General features: G+C 46.3%; 1 protein-coding gene across 1 annotated transcript; it reads left to right on the forward strand.

Moving 5' to 3' along the window:
- The first annotated feature begins 6,497 nt into the window (after positions 1-6,497).
- fas (Fas cell surface death receptor) lies at positions 6,498-13,889 on the forward strand. The gene is made up of 9 exons (XM_061837888.1): positions 6,498-6,711; positions 6,970-7,079; positions 8,225-8,362; positions 10,181-10,301; positions 10,373-10,437; positions 10,509-10,601; positions 10,694-10,740; positions 11,109-11,127; positions 12,061-13,889. The coding sequence occupies exons 1-9, from the start codon at positions 6,635-6,637 to the stop codon at positions 12,342-12,344; spliced, it is 954 nt and encodes a 317-aa protein (XP_061693872.1). The 5' UTR covers positions 6,498-6,634; the 3' UTR covers positions 12,345-13,889.
- Positions 13,890-13,950: the final 61 nt, after the last annotated feature.

Below are 13,950 nucleotides of genomic sequence, written 5' to 3' on the forward strand. Positions count from 1 at the left end.
GAGGCCTTTAGCCTAGCTTCAGAATCCGGGGCTAACGGCCTCCGCCTCCTGGAAGTTCGGCTCGCGGCCCGCCTCTGGAGCTCACGCCCCGTCTTTGGTGGCGGCAGAGGCCTTTAGCCTAGCTACGGTGGTGGCAGAGGCCTTTAGCCTAGCTTCAGAATCCGGGGCTAACGGCCTCCGCCTCCTGGAAGTTCGGCTCGCGGCCCGCCTCTGGAGCTCACGGCCCGTCTTTGGTGGCGGCAGAGGCCTTTAGCCTAGCTTCAGAATCCGGGGCTAACGGCCTCCGCCACCTTGAAGCTTGGCTCGTGGCCCGCCTCTGGAGCTCACGGCCCGTCTTTGGTGGTGGCAGAGGCCTTTAGCCTAGCTTCAGAATCCGGGGCTAACGGCCTCCGCCACCTTGAAGCTTGGCTCGCGGCCCGCCTCTGGAGCTCACGGCCCGTCTTTGGTGGCGGCAGAGGTCTTTAGCCTAGCTTCAGAATCCGGGGCTAACGGCCTCCGCCACCTTGAAGCTTGGCTCGCGGCCCGCCTCTGGAGCTCACGGCCCGTCTTTGGTGGCGGCAGAGGCCTTTAGCCTAGCTTCAGAATCCGGGGCTAACGGCCTCCGCCTCCTGGAAGTTCGGCTCGCGGCCCGCCTCTGTAGCTCACGGCCCGTCTTTGGTGGCGGCAGAGGCCTTTAGCCTAGCTACGGTGGTGGCAGAGGCCTTTAGCCTAGCTTCAGAATCCGGGGCTAACGGCCTCCGCCTCCTGGAAGTTCGGCTCGCGGCCCGCCTCTGGAGCTCACGCCCCGTCTTTGGTGGCGGCAGAGGCCTTTAGCCTAGCTACGGTGGTGGCAGAGGCCTTTAGCCTAGCTTCAGAATCCGGGGCTAACGGCCTCCGCCTCCTGGAAGTTCGGCTCGCGGCCCGCCTCTGGAGCTCACGGCCCGTCTTTGGTGGCGGCAGAGGCCTTTAGCCTAGCTACGGTGGTGGCAGAGGCCTTTAGCCTAGCTTCAGAATCCGGGGCTAACGGCCTCCGCCACCTGGAAGCTCGGCTCGCGGCCCGCCGCTGGGAGCTCGCTCATCAGACTCCGTGTCATTCCCGTCCGAAGAACCATCCATGACTGCCCTCGGCCTTTGTTCACGCACTCATGTCGCGCGTATGCCTGCGAGTAGTCACACTCCGCGTCATTCCGCCCGAAGATTCCGCGGGCCACATGAAATCATGGGGCGGGCCAGATTTGGACCCGGGGCCTTGAGTTTGACACCTGTGTCTTAGTTGGTTGATTGTTACCATGGCGATGGTTTCCAACTGAATGCCCCCATACGTACCTATTAACAACTACCACCCTCTTATTAAAGGGGAAATCCAGTGCTTTGCATGAATAGAGTATCCAATAGGTCAGGGGTGCCCACACTTTTTTATCCCAAGATCTACTTTTCAAGCAGCCAGGCTCTCGTGAGCTACCGATGACGACGAGGGCGGCGCGAGGTCTGGCGGCGGGCCGTGAGCCGAGCTTCGACGTCCGGGGAGGCCTTTACCCGAGCCTCGGTGACGGCGTAGGCCCTTAGCCTAGCTTCGCTAATGGCCTCCGCCACCTGGGAGCTCGGCTCGCGGCCCACCTCCGGAGCTCGCTCGTCAGACTCCACATCATTCCCGCCTGAAGGACCATCCAAATATTCAACATTAATTACAGCCACAGGTTCAAATCTGTATGGAAGTATTCCTTCGTCTTCCCGATCAACCGATACTGTTATTTCTTCATCAGATGAGGAAAAATTCGAGAAATCGGCCCATACGTGGGCATAAATTCAGCTGGCTACAATTCGCTGTCTAAAATTCACCGTCTGTGCCACCGGGCAGGGTTACTTCAGGTCAGAACCAAACAGCCAGCCAATCCAGTTACGCGTTCTTAGTATGTGACGTCACGTGACGAAGAAAACGTCACTGTGATTGGTCGGGTGTTCGGTTCTGACCTGAAGTAACCCTGCCTGGCGGCACAGACGGTGAGTTTTCAGACGGCGAATTGTAGCAGCTATTGAAAATGTGATCACTTTACATTTCAAATTAAAATCCTGTTTTCTGCGGCATTTCAAATTCAAATCCTGGTGGCACATATTTACTTCCATAATTGTTGTTGTTCACAGAAAACATTTGTAATTACTGTAACGTTTGTGCTAATTTCCACGTGTCCCTCAGTGGCATTTCACATTATACGTCACTATTAAGGTATCAGACTTTTTCAATTTCATTTCAGTGTTTAAACATCCAATTAATTATCTTTATTTCTTTGAGTCCCGCACAAATATCCCACTGTAATTACTTGCAAACTGCAGCCATCATAAAACAAAATGAAATCAATCAGCTGATGGAAGTAAAACACGTCACCCACCCTTGAACCAGTCACAAGCATGTGGCACCTAGCCGGCTAGCATGGGATGCTAACGTCGGCGTATAACATCCTCACTCGCTGCGCCTCCTCGTCAAACATTCATATCATATTTTAGCTCAATGGGGTAATGGAAATTAGTTTTACCGTAATTCCCGGCCTACAGAGCGCACCTGGTTACAAGCCTCGGTACAAAGAAATAGTTTAAGGCTAGCGCGCCGCTAACGCTAGCGCCGCATCACCACAGGGTTGAATGCGTTTGAAAAAAGTTGTGGCTTGTCACCCGGAAATTACGGTAGTATTAGTTTTGCTACTATACTGACGACAGGCAAAATATGGCTGCATCTAACGATGTTTTTAATAATCTCTCGATTGTTGTTTTTGATTAATCGATGAATTTGAAAACATCTTTTAATTTTGCATTCTTTTAGTTGAAAACTGGATGTGATTTCAAATTCATTCAGAAAATGCACAAATGTGAATTGTTTGAGGGGGTAATTGCACAAGTGTGCACACCCTTATAGATAGGGATATGGCTGGGCTTCAGAGCAGGACTTTTACATACACTTCATTTATTGGAGAAAATGACACCCACAGAGGCGGGTAAAGCATTGGCCTCGCAGTTCTGAGGTGCCGGGTTTAATCCTTGACCCTGCCTGTGTGGTGTTTGAATGGTCTCCCTGTGCCTGCGTGGGTTTTCTCCAGGCACTCCGGTTTCCTCCCACATCCCAAAAACATGCAACATTAATTGGATGCTCTCAATTGCCCCTAAGTGTGGTTGTGAGTGCGACTATTTGTCTCTCTGTGCCCTGTGATTGGCTGGCGACCAGTTCAGGGTGTACCCCGCCTCCTGCCCGTTGATAGCCGGGATGGGCACAACACTCCCCGCGACCCTTGTGAGGATAAGCGGCTAAGAAAATGAATGGAAGGAATTGTTTGGGAATTGGTTTGCTCTGTTATACCGCAGAAAATGGGCAAAAAAATTTATTATTTTCCAAAGTCAAAGCGCACCTTTCAAGGAGGACTAAAATGTACCACTTGGGGGGGCTGAAATTCACAGGATTTGGACAAATTTCAATCAAATTTGTTCTCTAAATGAATAGTTGCACCTTGAGTTAAAAAAAAAAACAAAACATAAATCACGATGGGATTCATACACTTGGCTGCAGAGGATGGTGTCGTGGCGGAAAAAAACAAAAAAAAGGCCCTTTTTTTTTGTTTTGTTTTTTTAATGCAAGCGGCAAAACGAGGCTGAATAATGAATGCTCGCATGCCTCTCGCGATCATCGGCGACATGAGCCGTCTATTTATAGGCCGCTCAAACATTTCCTCCTCCTCCTAACTGCTAACTTTCTCTGCCCCCCCCCCTCCCCGAATCCCCCTTCTTTAATCCTCCGACTGATCTGGGCCTCCGATTGCACATGCAGTCCAGTCACGGGGGAGCGTTCTCATTTCCTGCCGTTTGGTCCTCTCCGACCGAACGGCCTCCTCCACTCCCCAAATTCTCTGGCCTTCCTCGGAAGATGGTCCCTTGTGACTCTCTTTTTAATGTGTGTGTGCGCGCAAACCAGAAAGAACCAGTAAGGAAAAGCAAAAAAAAAAAAAAAAAAAGTGTGTGTGTTGAGGAGTGTGGTGTGGTGTGGTGTGGTGGTGGTGGTGGTGGTGGGGGGGGGGCACATGTGGCGAGCGTGCGGAGCCCTGCAAGCATGATGATGCATGAAGTTAGATGAAAAGGTGACATGAGGTTAATATTTTCCAGGCTGGTGGGTGGGAGGTGATAAATGTGTGTGTGCGTGCGCGCTGGGGTCAGGGCCGAACGATATACGCGTGGGCGAATTGGGAGCGTTTCGCATTAAAAAAAAAAAAATGTTAGAACTCGGATTGGTCGGGTTCGCGCAGATATTTAAGGAAATTTGTGAAAGAATCGCGGCACGGTAGGGTAATGTGTTTGGCGTCGGCCTCGCAGTTCTGACGACCGAGGTTCAAATCTGCCTGTGTGGAGTTTGCACATTCTCCCCGTGCCTAAGTTGTTGGTTTTTTTTTTTTTTTTTGCCTTCAAGGCATTCCGGTTTCCTCCCTCTGGGGGTCTGAGCGCTCCCCCGTTCTGAAAAGTCTCCTTGTGTTGAATACGCGTGCGTTACGAAAAGGGGAGCTCTGGGTACGTAGCAGAAATCTCCCGGTCTCACAGTTCCCCTTCTTCTGCACAGACGGAGCTAACATACGTTCTAACCTTAAACAAAAGTTGATTATGAAAAAAAAAATATATATATATACACATATATGTACGTTCGCTGTGTTCATCTTTCTGAGACGTCCATAGCGAACGTGAACACTCGGCGACATGTTGTCGAACGGCACATGTTGAAGCGTGGATGGGGGATGTTTCAGACTGGCCGGAACTTTACAAAATAAACGCGCATGCGCATTACTCACAAGGAGACTTTGCACCACCAGGAGCGCTCAGACCGTCACACTCGCACATCCAAAAAAAAAAATATTCAACATTGATCGGAGACTCGAAATAGCTCCCAGGTGTGATTTTGGAGTGCGGCTGTTGTTTGTCTCCACGTGCCCTGCGATTGGATGGCAGGTGTACCCCGCCTCCTGCCCGTTCACAGCTGCGATCGGCTCCAGCACTCCCGGGACCCTCGTGAGGATAAGCGGCTCAGAAAATGCACGGATGGGTGTAGGCTGCTCGTCTTGAAACCAAAATATTACACATAGCTGTTAGCATGCTGCGGTTATTGTACCCGATGGTTGCCGTGTACCTAATGAAGTGAGGACGAGCGGACTTTAAAGGTCAAGTGTCATGCCTATAAACATGCTAAAAAAGATATTGTCATGAAAAATACATATTACATTGTTCACTTCAATGTCTGCGAAAAAATTAATGTGAGGGGAAAGCGCGTTGTCCATGGACAAAGTTGCGTAAGTCTCTTTCGGCATCCCAGTGGTAGCCATATTGCCTCCATCCTCTGTTCATTACGTCACAACGTGACATTTGCCTTTCAAAAACGCCTACTATGGTACGCGGAAGCTCTTTTCGAAGAAGAGAACATTTCACAATCGAGTGAAGTGACTGGGGCAATATTACCCTATCGTTTCGAGCCATAATTAAATGATATGCGGATCACTTCAAACTAACAACAGACTCCCAGACAGTATGGATGAGCCACCCCGGCCGATGCCGTGATTGCCGGACGAGGCCCCGGCAAAGGTACATCGACACATTTAGCACCCCTGACTTATGTACGCGGATTTTTTGTTACATTCTGAGAGGATTACGACCCCAACTATTGTTTTCTTTTTTCAATTGTGCAAATGGTGCAGATATTTATCAAGTGCATGAGCGGCCACTATTGGTCAGCAACAGACTTGCAACTCAAATAACTGAGTTGCGGGATGCGGGGGTGGACAATTTAAGGAAATGTTCTTTTTAAAGACATGGTGCACTAGTGGTTAGCACATCTGCCTCGCAGCCAAAAGGCTCCGCGTTCGAATCCCACGCCTTCCTGTGTCGAGTTTCCACTTCCTCTGCATGTTTTTGTGGATTTTCTGCTCCTTCTAGAACAGTTGCCCAAGTGCAGCTCTGTTGTATTTATCTTTTTTTGGGGGGGGGTGTGCCATACATTTGTATTTAAAATATGTCATTATTTAACGACATATTTTAGGAACTATGTTCAAGAACATTGCTAATGATCCACCCTCCCCTTTTTTTATCTGCATGTTCATGTAAAAAGTTAATATCCCCCGACCCCACCCCAAGTCTTTCTTAAATCTAGGTACATTATTATTAGAAAATAATTATTCCAGGCGTTTGGATGTTTTTTTAATTGTTTTTTTTTAAATATATATATGTCTGGACATTTTTCTTCACGCAGCTTGTAGTAAAGCTAGTGACACCAACTGTGTGATATTTGGGAGGGGGGGGGCGGAAATGGTTGTATTTGGTCATCATTTTTTTCTTTTACAAAGCATAATAACTCCATCTAGTGTGTTAATTGTGGAGTGGCATGAAAATCCAAATTTCATCTCTCGCTCTTTGTCCCACCCCCTCTCTCTGTTCCTCCAAATATATATGTTGTAATCCTCCATAATTTCTCTTCAAACTACAGAATAACGCGTGTTACCGTCGTCTAACGGACGTAAATTCTCAAAAATGCCCGCCATCGTTGTTTATCATTCATCGTTAATACACGTTATACGGGTTCTGCGCATGCGCGGAAGAAACTTGTCCGCACTTTTATCAGTTTGATTTTCCATGTATTAACATGAAGCCGGCGTCTTATTCTTGTACGTTTGTTACTTGTTTTTTCATCCTTGTCTTGTTCGGCTGCTATTCGTCGCTGTAAGTAAAAGTTTAATATGATTCAGAAAAACGCTGTTTTATTGTTTGTGCGTTATCTTGTGTCGTTTTTTGTGTTGTGACGTAATTGTTCTTACTTAGCTAACTCGACCTGATGGCTACCTGAACAAAATTAAAACCAAGGTGCCACGAGTTGGTCCAAGGGCTTAAAAAAAAAAAAAAAAAAAAAGAAACACAGCTTCGTGTTATGTTCCATTTTGACAAATAAAACCATGTTTGCTTTCACTATCGTATCGAAAGGGGCGTCCGAAGACCTTCGCTTCTTCGCTCCCAAAAGAAAAGAGAAGCCCAACAATGTGCTGACGGACTGTACCAACATGGCGAAAGCGCTTGTTGCCTGTGTGCCATCGGTGAGCAAACTGACACACTTTTTTTTGTTTTGTTTCTTTTAATAAACGTTACATTTTTTAAACAGGGTGTGGATTTTCACATTAATATCGCGAGATTTCGAGTGAATGCTCTTTTGGAGGGGGTTTGGGGGGGAGAGTAAAATAAAGGGAAAAAAAACAGATATTATAAGTAGTAAATTGTATATGGTGAATAGTACTACTCTGTTATTTGATCTTTAAATGCGCAAAAGTTTTTTTTCTTTTTTTAAGTGTGTAGAAGTTTTTAAAGGGGAAATGCCCCCGCAGCTCTCCCCGGACGTCGTAGCTCGGCTTAGAGCTCCCCCCCCTGTCGGTAGCTCACAAGAGACTGGCTGCTTGAAAAGTAGATCTTGGGGTAAAAAAAAGTCTGGGCACCCTGACCTATTGGATACACTGTTCATGCAAAGCACTGGATTTCCCCTTTAATAAGAGGGTGGTAGTTGTTAAAAGGTACGTATGGGGGGGCGTTGAGTTGGCAACCATCGCCATGGTAACAATCAACCAACTAAGACACCTGCGTCAAACTCAAGGCCCGGGGACCAGATCTGGCCCGCCGCGTGATTTTATGTGCCCTGCGGAGGCAAATCATGTGTATCAACTTCCATGATTTTCTTTTTTTGTTTGTTTTGTTCAAATTTTTACCAAAATTTCAAATTGTCATGTCAATTGTCAATGAAATCATTGAGCTATTACAAGCATTTTTGTGTTACCAAACAACAAAAGTTGGGAAAAACCCATCACCCTTGATTTTTGATTCCAAAACTAGTTCATGAGTTTCATGTGTAAATATGATGAGGCGGTTAAAGATTTTTATCATTTCACAGCCGTAACGGCCCTTTGAGGGAAACCGCAAGTGCAATGTGGCCCGCGACAAAAATCAATTTGACACCACTGAACTAAGGGATTTCAACCAGATTTTCAGTGTAATGGAATTCATCATTCGTTGTGTATTTCGACCCCAAAAATGTCAGAGAACTTTTATGAACAAGCCTGGGAATCATTTTAAAATGTGGACAAAATTGCGTAATGGCTATTCCCCCTCCACTCCCCCATACATCCCTCTCCTTGTACGATGCCGCTTGACTCGGTAGCAAATGGTTTCTCCCGTCTGTGTACTCCCCTTACAGGTCAGCATCTGACGGACCACTGCCCTGCTGGCAGTCCAGAAAAAACGCAATGTGATCTGTGCGAGTCGGGCACGTACAGCAGCCACCCGAACCACAACAGCAACTGCCAACGCTGCACGTCCTGCTCGCACCCCAATAGTACATTTCATTTTAATATCTTTTTTAAATATGTTTTTTGTATTTTAGTCAGCCATTGTATTGTTATAGCCCATCAGTTATCAATATTGCAGTTGTTTTTTTTTTGTATATTTTACTGCACATGGGTGTACTCGGACTGTACAATACACAGTATTTTCTCTACATTTTATCCATCCATCTATCCATTTCCTTAGCCACTTATCCTCACAAGGGTCGCGGGGAGTGCTGGAGCCTGTCCCAGCTGTCAACGGGCAGGAGGCGGGGTACACCCCGAACGGGTCGCCATCCAATCGCAGGGCACGTCGAGACAAACAGTCGCACTCACAATCACACCTACGGGGAATTTAGAGCGTCCAATTAATGTTGCATATTTTTGGGTTGTGGGATGAAACCGGAGTGCCCGGAGAAAACCCACGCAAGGCACGGGGAGAACACGCAAACTGCACGAAGGCGGGGCTGGGATCGAACCCGAGTCCTCAGAACTGTGAGGCCAACCCTTTACCAGGGGCAATTTAGAGTGTCCAGTTTATCTATCTATCTATCTATCTATCTATCCATCTATCCATCTATCCATCTATCCATCTATCTATCTATCTATCTATCTATCTATCTATCTATCTATCTATCTATCTATCTATCTATCTATCTATCTATCTATCCCAGCAGACCTAGCAAGCTACTAGCGATCTACCTAGCTGTCCATCTATCTTCCATAGATTTTAAGTAATAGAAATATATACAGGGCAAAAAGGGTTAATCTGTATATAGGTAGTATCGGTAGTAGTATAGGTTATCTTTGAATAGTAGAAAATTGTTACTTGTTACCTTTTTTCTTTGTTTCCATTTTGAATACCTATATGCTTCACAAGATTCTCAACAGGATGATATTTAATGCAAAATATATGCAGTATATAGCTAATATAAAAGTATGTATTTCCATATAAATAATGAATGGTTAAATCAGTCGGCGTGATTTGACGGGCGCGTACCCGCCCGCGGGCCATCGCACTCGCAAATCTGCACAGTCAAGCACGAAAAATCACGCGCGTAAAATTTGTTACGAGTAGAAATACATAGATGTTGAAAGACATCGCTTGTTTTGTGTCGTTTTGACCAATGTTCTTTTTAAGTTGTGTCACTGCGCAATTGGCGCACTTGTCCCACACTCTCAACGCACATGAAAACCAATCCAGCGCAGTGAACCACAGCCTGAGAGTCTTGATGGGTTTTTTTTAAACACAGAAGCACAAGGTCTCCTTCTACTTCCTAGTTTACCTAACACCACCCCCCTCCGCTCTTAAAGGAGTACACTCGTAATTACGAACAGAACACACACATTTTTCAAATGTGAGTGTAGTCACTGATGGTGTAGCGGCAGACGTGCCTGCCTTGGGTGTGGGTAGCGTGGGATCGATTCCCGCCCAGTAATGGTGTCGATATCTGCCCTGCGACTGACTGGCGACCAGTTCAGGCTGTAGTCTGCCTTTCCCCCAGCGCTAGCTGGGGTAGGCTCCAGCTTTCCCGTGACCCTTGTTAGGATAAGCGGCTTGGATAATGCATGGATGGATAAATATAACTAATTTTTTTATTGTCATTAAAATGGTAATCTGTGTCATCTCCATCAAACTCTTAAGCCTCGCATCTCTGGAGATGAAGTTCCTCATATCATATTTCTTTATGATTTTGCAAAGGAATATGAATCGCTTTCTCGGTTTATCTTGCTGGCGAATTACAACCTTTGGATTTTATTTCACTGTATTCTGCAAGTGCAGCAAGTTGCGCATGAAATAAATTTATGTCGCCATACTTCCCTTGTAGCCAATCTGGAGGTGGAGACGCCGTGTACTGTCGCCAGGGACACCAAATGCCGCTGCAAAGCACATCACTACTGCATTAGTGCCAATGAGCAAGTCTGTAAACTTTGCAGTCCTTGTGCAGAGTAAGTTGATCGTCACTTATGCGCAAGTGTTTAACAGGAAGGTAACATCTGTTTTTTTTGGGGGGCTGCAGATGCGGTATGTACGGGATCAAAGTAGCTTGCACAGCCACCAATGACACAGTGTGCAATGCCAAAGGTATGGTTTGAAATATTTTCACTGTCATGAAATTGTATCTTAATGTCATCTCTTGATGGTTTTCATCTTAGCGAGGAATCATATACCGGCTATTGTCGCCATATGTTGTGTAGTTCCTGTTCTATTTGTAATTTGTCTACGCACCTGGAAGAACAGGAAACAGCGTGAGTGTTCCTATTGCATAGAGCTAGTGGAATAGAAAGTTGCATTTTCTCATCTTAATAATGGGATTTTTTTTTATGATTTGACTGATCAGGACAGAGCAGCCAAAAGAGCTCCTATAATCCAACAACATTTGAGATGGTGAGTACTGATGCAATTGTCAGTTATGAATGCATATTTGTGGTGCATGTCAAGACAGTCGGAGTGGCTCTAAAACGGATCCCTGGGGAATCTCGGCATATTGCATTCTAATGAGCTTGGAGATTAAAAAAAAAAAAAAATCTTTTCTGCTTATTAAGCAAAGGCTTTAATCACGGGAGCAAATCGTGAAATAACCAATGCAAGTCGAATGAGACTTAACAGTCATGTACTGCGTTGTTCTAATTTCCGCGCCACTGCTGCGAGCTTCCATGTCTGCACGAAGTAGCGGTTGGTCGTCCGGCACGGGCGTCACTGTGTTTGTCAGCGAACCGGCTTTATTGAGTCTCTTTTGTACTTTTCTGTCCCAGGAGATGCAGCCATCTAGCAGTAAGTAACATTAATTATGTACGCACATATCGACCGCCCACCCCCCCAACCCCTCCCCTCATACCTACCTATGTACAAATTGAGTTCATCGACAGGTCTTGGTTACCTTAAACCTCAAGCACCGTTCCAATGATTGGAATATATTTTAGCTTTTTGTATGCAATTTTAATTACCGTAATTCCCGGTCTAAAAACCGTGACTTTTTTCACAACTGCCGCGCTAGTTAGCGTTAGCGCCACCGCGCTAGCGTTAGCACCACCGCGCTAGTGTTAGCGTTAGCACCACTGCGCTACCGTTATGCCGCCGTGTTAGCGTTAGCACCGCCGCGTTAGCGTTAAACTCTTTCTGTGTACCGAGGCTATCGCCAGGTGCGCTTTTTAGGCTGAAAATTACGGTATTCACCTTCATGCACATTACATATAAGATGATTTTTAGTAAGATCTCAGACCTCATATTTTTTTTTATTTAGAAACAACATCTTCACCCTTGAATGGTTTTGTTTGACGGAGAAATATCAAAAACTGTCATGAGATTATTATTATTCTGTGGTGGTCTAGATAATTCACCCACGGGGACTCGAGTTAGGTTACGAGGTCCCGCACGGACGTTCTTGTTCGTTTCTTCGGCGCTACACTGGATCACGTCAGGGTCGCCAGAAACGGAGTCGGAGGCGGAGTGTTGAACACAGGAGCAAACCTCGTTTTATTACAGACATCGACAGAGTGAACCCATTTTCGCGGGAACTCTCGAATACACTAACACCGGAATTGTTAACGAACAAGAACGTCCGTGCGGAACCTCGTAACCTAACTCGATGTCCCGTGGGTGAATTATGTAGACCACCACAATTACTCTTTCTGCCATTTCATGACTTCAAACACCAGAAAATATGAATAGAAAATACAGTTGTGATTTTCTCGTCCGCGCCTTCAGTTCCACCCACCGACCCTTTTCGGCACGTACCCGCCATCGCAGAAGTGCTCGGGTGGAAGACTATGGCCGACGTGGCGATACGGAGCGGGATGAACCCGGTCGCCCTTGAAAACTGCGAACGGGACCACCCGCGCGACAGTCAGGAACGGACGGTGCAGCTGCTGAGGGACTGGGTGCAGGAGCAGGGCATGGACGCCATGAAAAACTTGATAACAATCCTGCGGAATAGTAAGCAGAATTACAAAGTACAGAAAGTGTCGGCTATTTTATCCAACGTTATTTAAATTCTGCCGTTTTTTTTTTTTTTTTTTTGTACTGCTCGTTTTATAACATAGGAAGAGTTTGATGTAATATCTCAGCCGAGAAAGGAAGACATTTTTGATGTGCAATCTAATTGATTTAAGTTGAACAGCAATATGGGTCGAATTGTTTACATAGGCTATTTGCGTGTGTGTGTTCTAAAAGTACGCTATACATCTATTTCAGGGCTCGAACTTACCCTTTTGAATTGTGTGTACCGTGTCATATTTTGTGTCAGGTTTTTGGCTATAACCAAGGACTTTGCTGTGATAATTTTTTTCCATACAGTCTTTTAATGTTGAATGCAGGTGGCAGGAGGGGAAAAAAATTGTAAAAGAATGTCAAGCATTTGGGATCATTTACACTTAACAAAAAAAGAAAATATATTGATATTATGGAAAGTTAATTTCTACTAATGGCACAATGGATCAGCCGTTAAAGTGTTGGCCTCACAGGTCTGAGGACCCGGGTTCAGTCCCGGCCCCGCCTGTGTGGAGTTTGCATGTCCTCCCCGTGCCTATGTGGCTTTTCTCCGGGTGGGCACTCCGGTTTTCTCCCACATCCCCAAAACATGCAACCTTAATTGGACACTCTAAATTGCCACGAGGTGTGATTGTGGGTGTTGCTGTTTGTCTCTATGTGCCCTGCGATTGGCTGGGATAGGCCCCAGCACTCCCTGTGACCCTCGTGTGGATAAGCGGCAAAGAAAATGGATGCATGGATAATTTGTACTAAAATAATCCGATGATGGCAGTACGGTGGATCAGCTGGTAAAGCGTCGGCCTCACAGTTCCGAGGACCCGGGTTCAAAACCTGGCCCCGACTGTTGAGTTTGTGTGTTCTCCCCGTGCCTGCGTGGGTTTTCTCCGGGCACTCCGCTTTTCTCCCACATCCCAAAACCACGCGACATTAATTGGACATTCTAAATTGCCCCTAGGTGTGATTGTGGGTGTGGCTGTTTGTCTCGATGTGACCTGCGATTGGTTGGCAACCACTTCAGGGTGTACCCTGCCTCCTGCCTCTTGACAGCCGGGATAGGCTCCAGCACTCCCCGCGACCCTCGTGTGGATAAGCGGCAAAGAAAACAGATGAATGGATAATTTCTGCTAAAATTATCAGATGATGGCAGTACGGTGGATCAGATGGTAAAGCGTCGGCCTCACAGTTCCGAGGACCCGGGTTCAAAACCTGGCCCCGCCTGTGTGGAGTTTGCGTGTTCTCCCCGTGCCTGCGTGGGTTTTCTCCGGGCACTCCGGTTTCCTCCCACGTCCCAAAAACATGGAGACTTCCGTTCTGTGAATGTGAGTGCATATGATTGCTGCTATTTGTCCTGCGATTAGCTGGCGACCAGTTCAGGGTGTACCGCGCCTTTCGATGAATTAATGTATGTACTACAGATTAGATTATATTTTTTTAAATTTTATTATAACATTCAAACAGATCTATTTGTTTTTGTGTCCATCATAACTGCAAGACTATGGACAGAGAATATGAAATCTATGCAAATAAAAAAGAACCTCGCTATGTGATGTCTTTGTTTTACTGTAAAGATGCCATATTTAAATTGTTTCAAACATTTTCCCCAGTCAT

Source organism: Syngnathoides biaculeatus, chromosome 12 (genome assembly GCF_019802595.1).
Source record: "Syngnathoides biaculeatus isolate LvHL_M chromosome 12, ASM1980259v1, whole genome shotgun sequence".
Lineage (NCBI taxonomy): Eukaryota > Metazoa > Chordata > Actinopteri > Syngnathiformes > Syngnathidae > Syngnathoides > Syngnathoides biaculeatus.

What these genes read in the sequence shown, in the direction of transcription:
- fas (XM_061837888.1), top strand. Translation starts at nt 6,635, where the DNA reads ATGAAGCCGGCGTCTTATTCTTGTACGTTTGTTACTTGTTTTTTCATC. An exon ending in GTCCTGCTCGCACCCCAATA is followed by an intron (nt 8,363 to 10,180) that starts GTACATTTCATT and finishes CTTCCCTTGTAG; the next exon opens with CCAATCTGGAGGTGGAGACG. An exon ending in CACAGTGTGCAATGCCAAAG is followed by an intron (nt 10,438 to 10,508) that starts GTATGGTTTGAA and finishes TTTTCATCTTAG; the next exon opens with CGAGGAATCATATACCGGCT.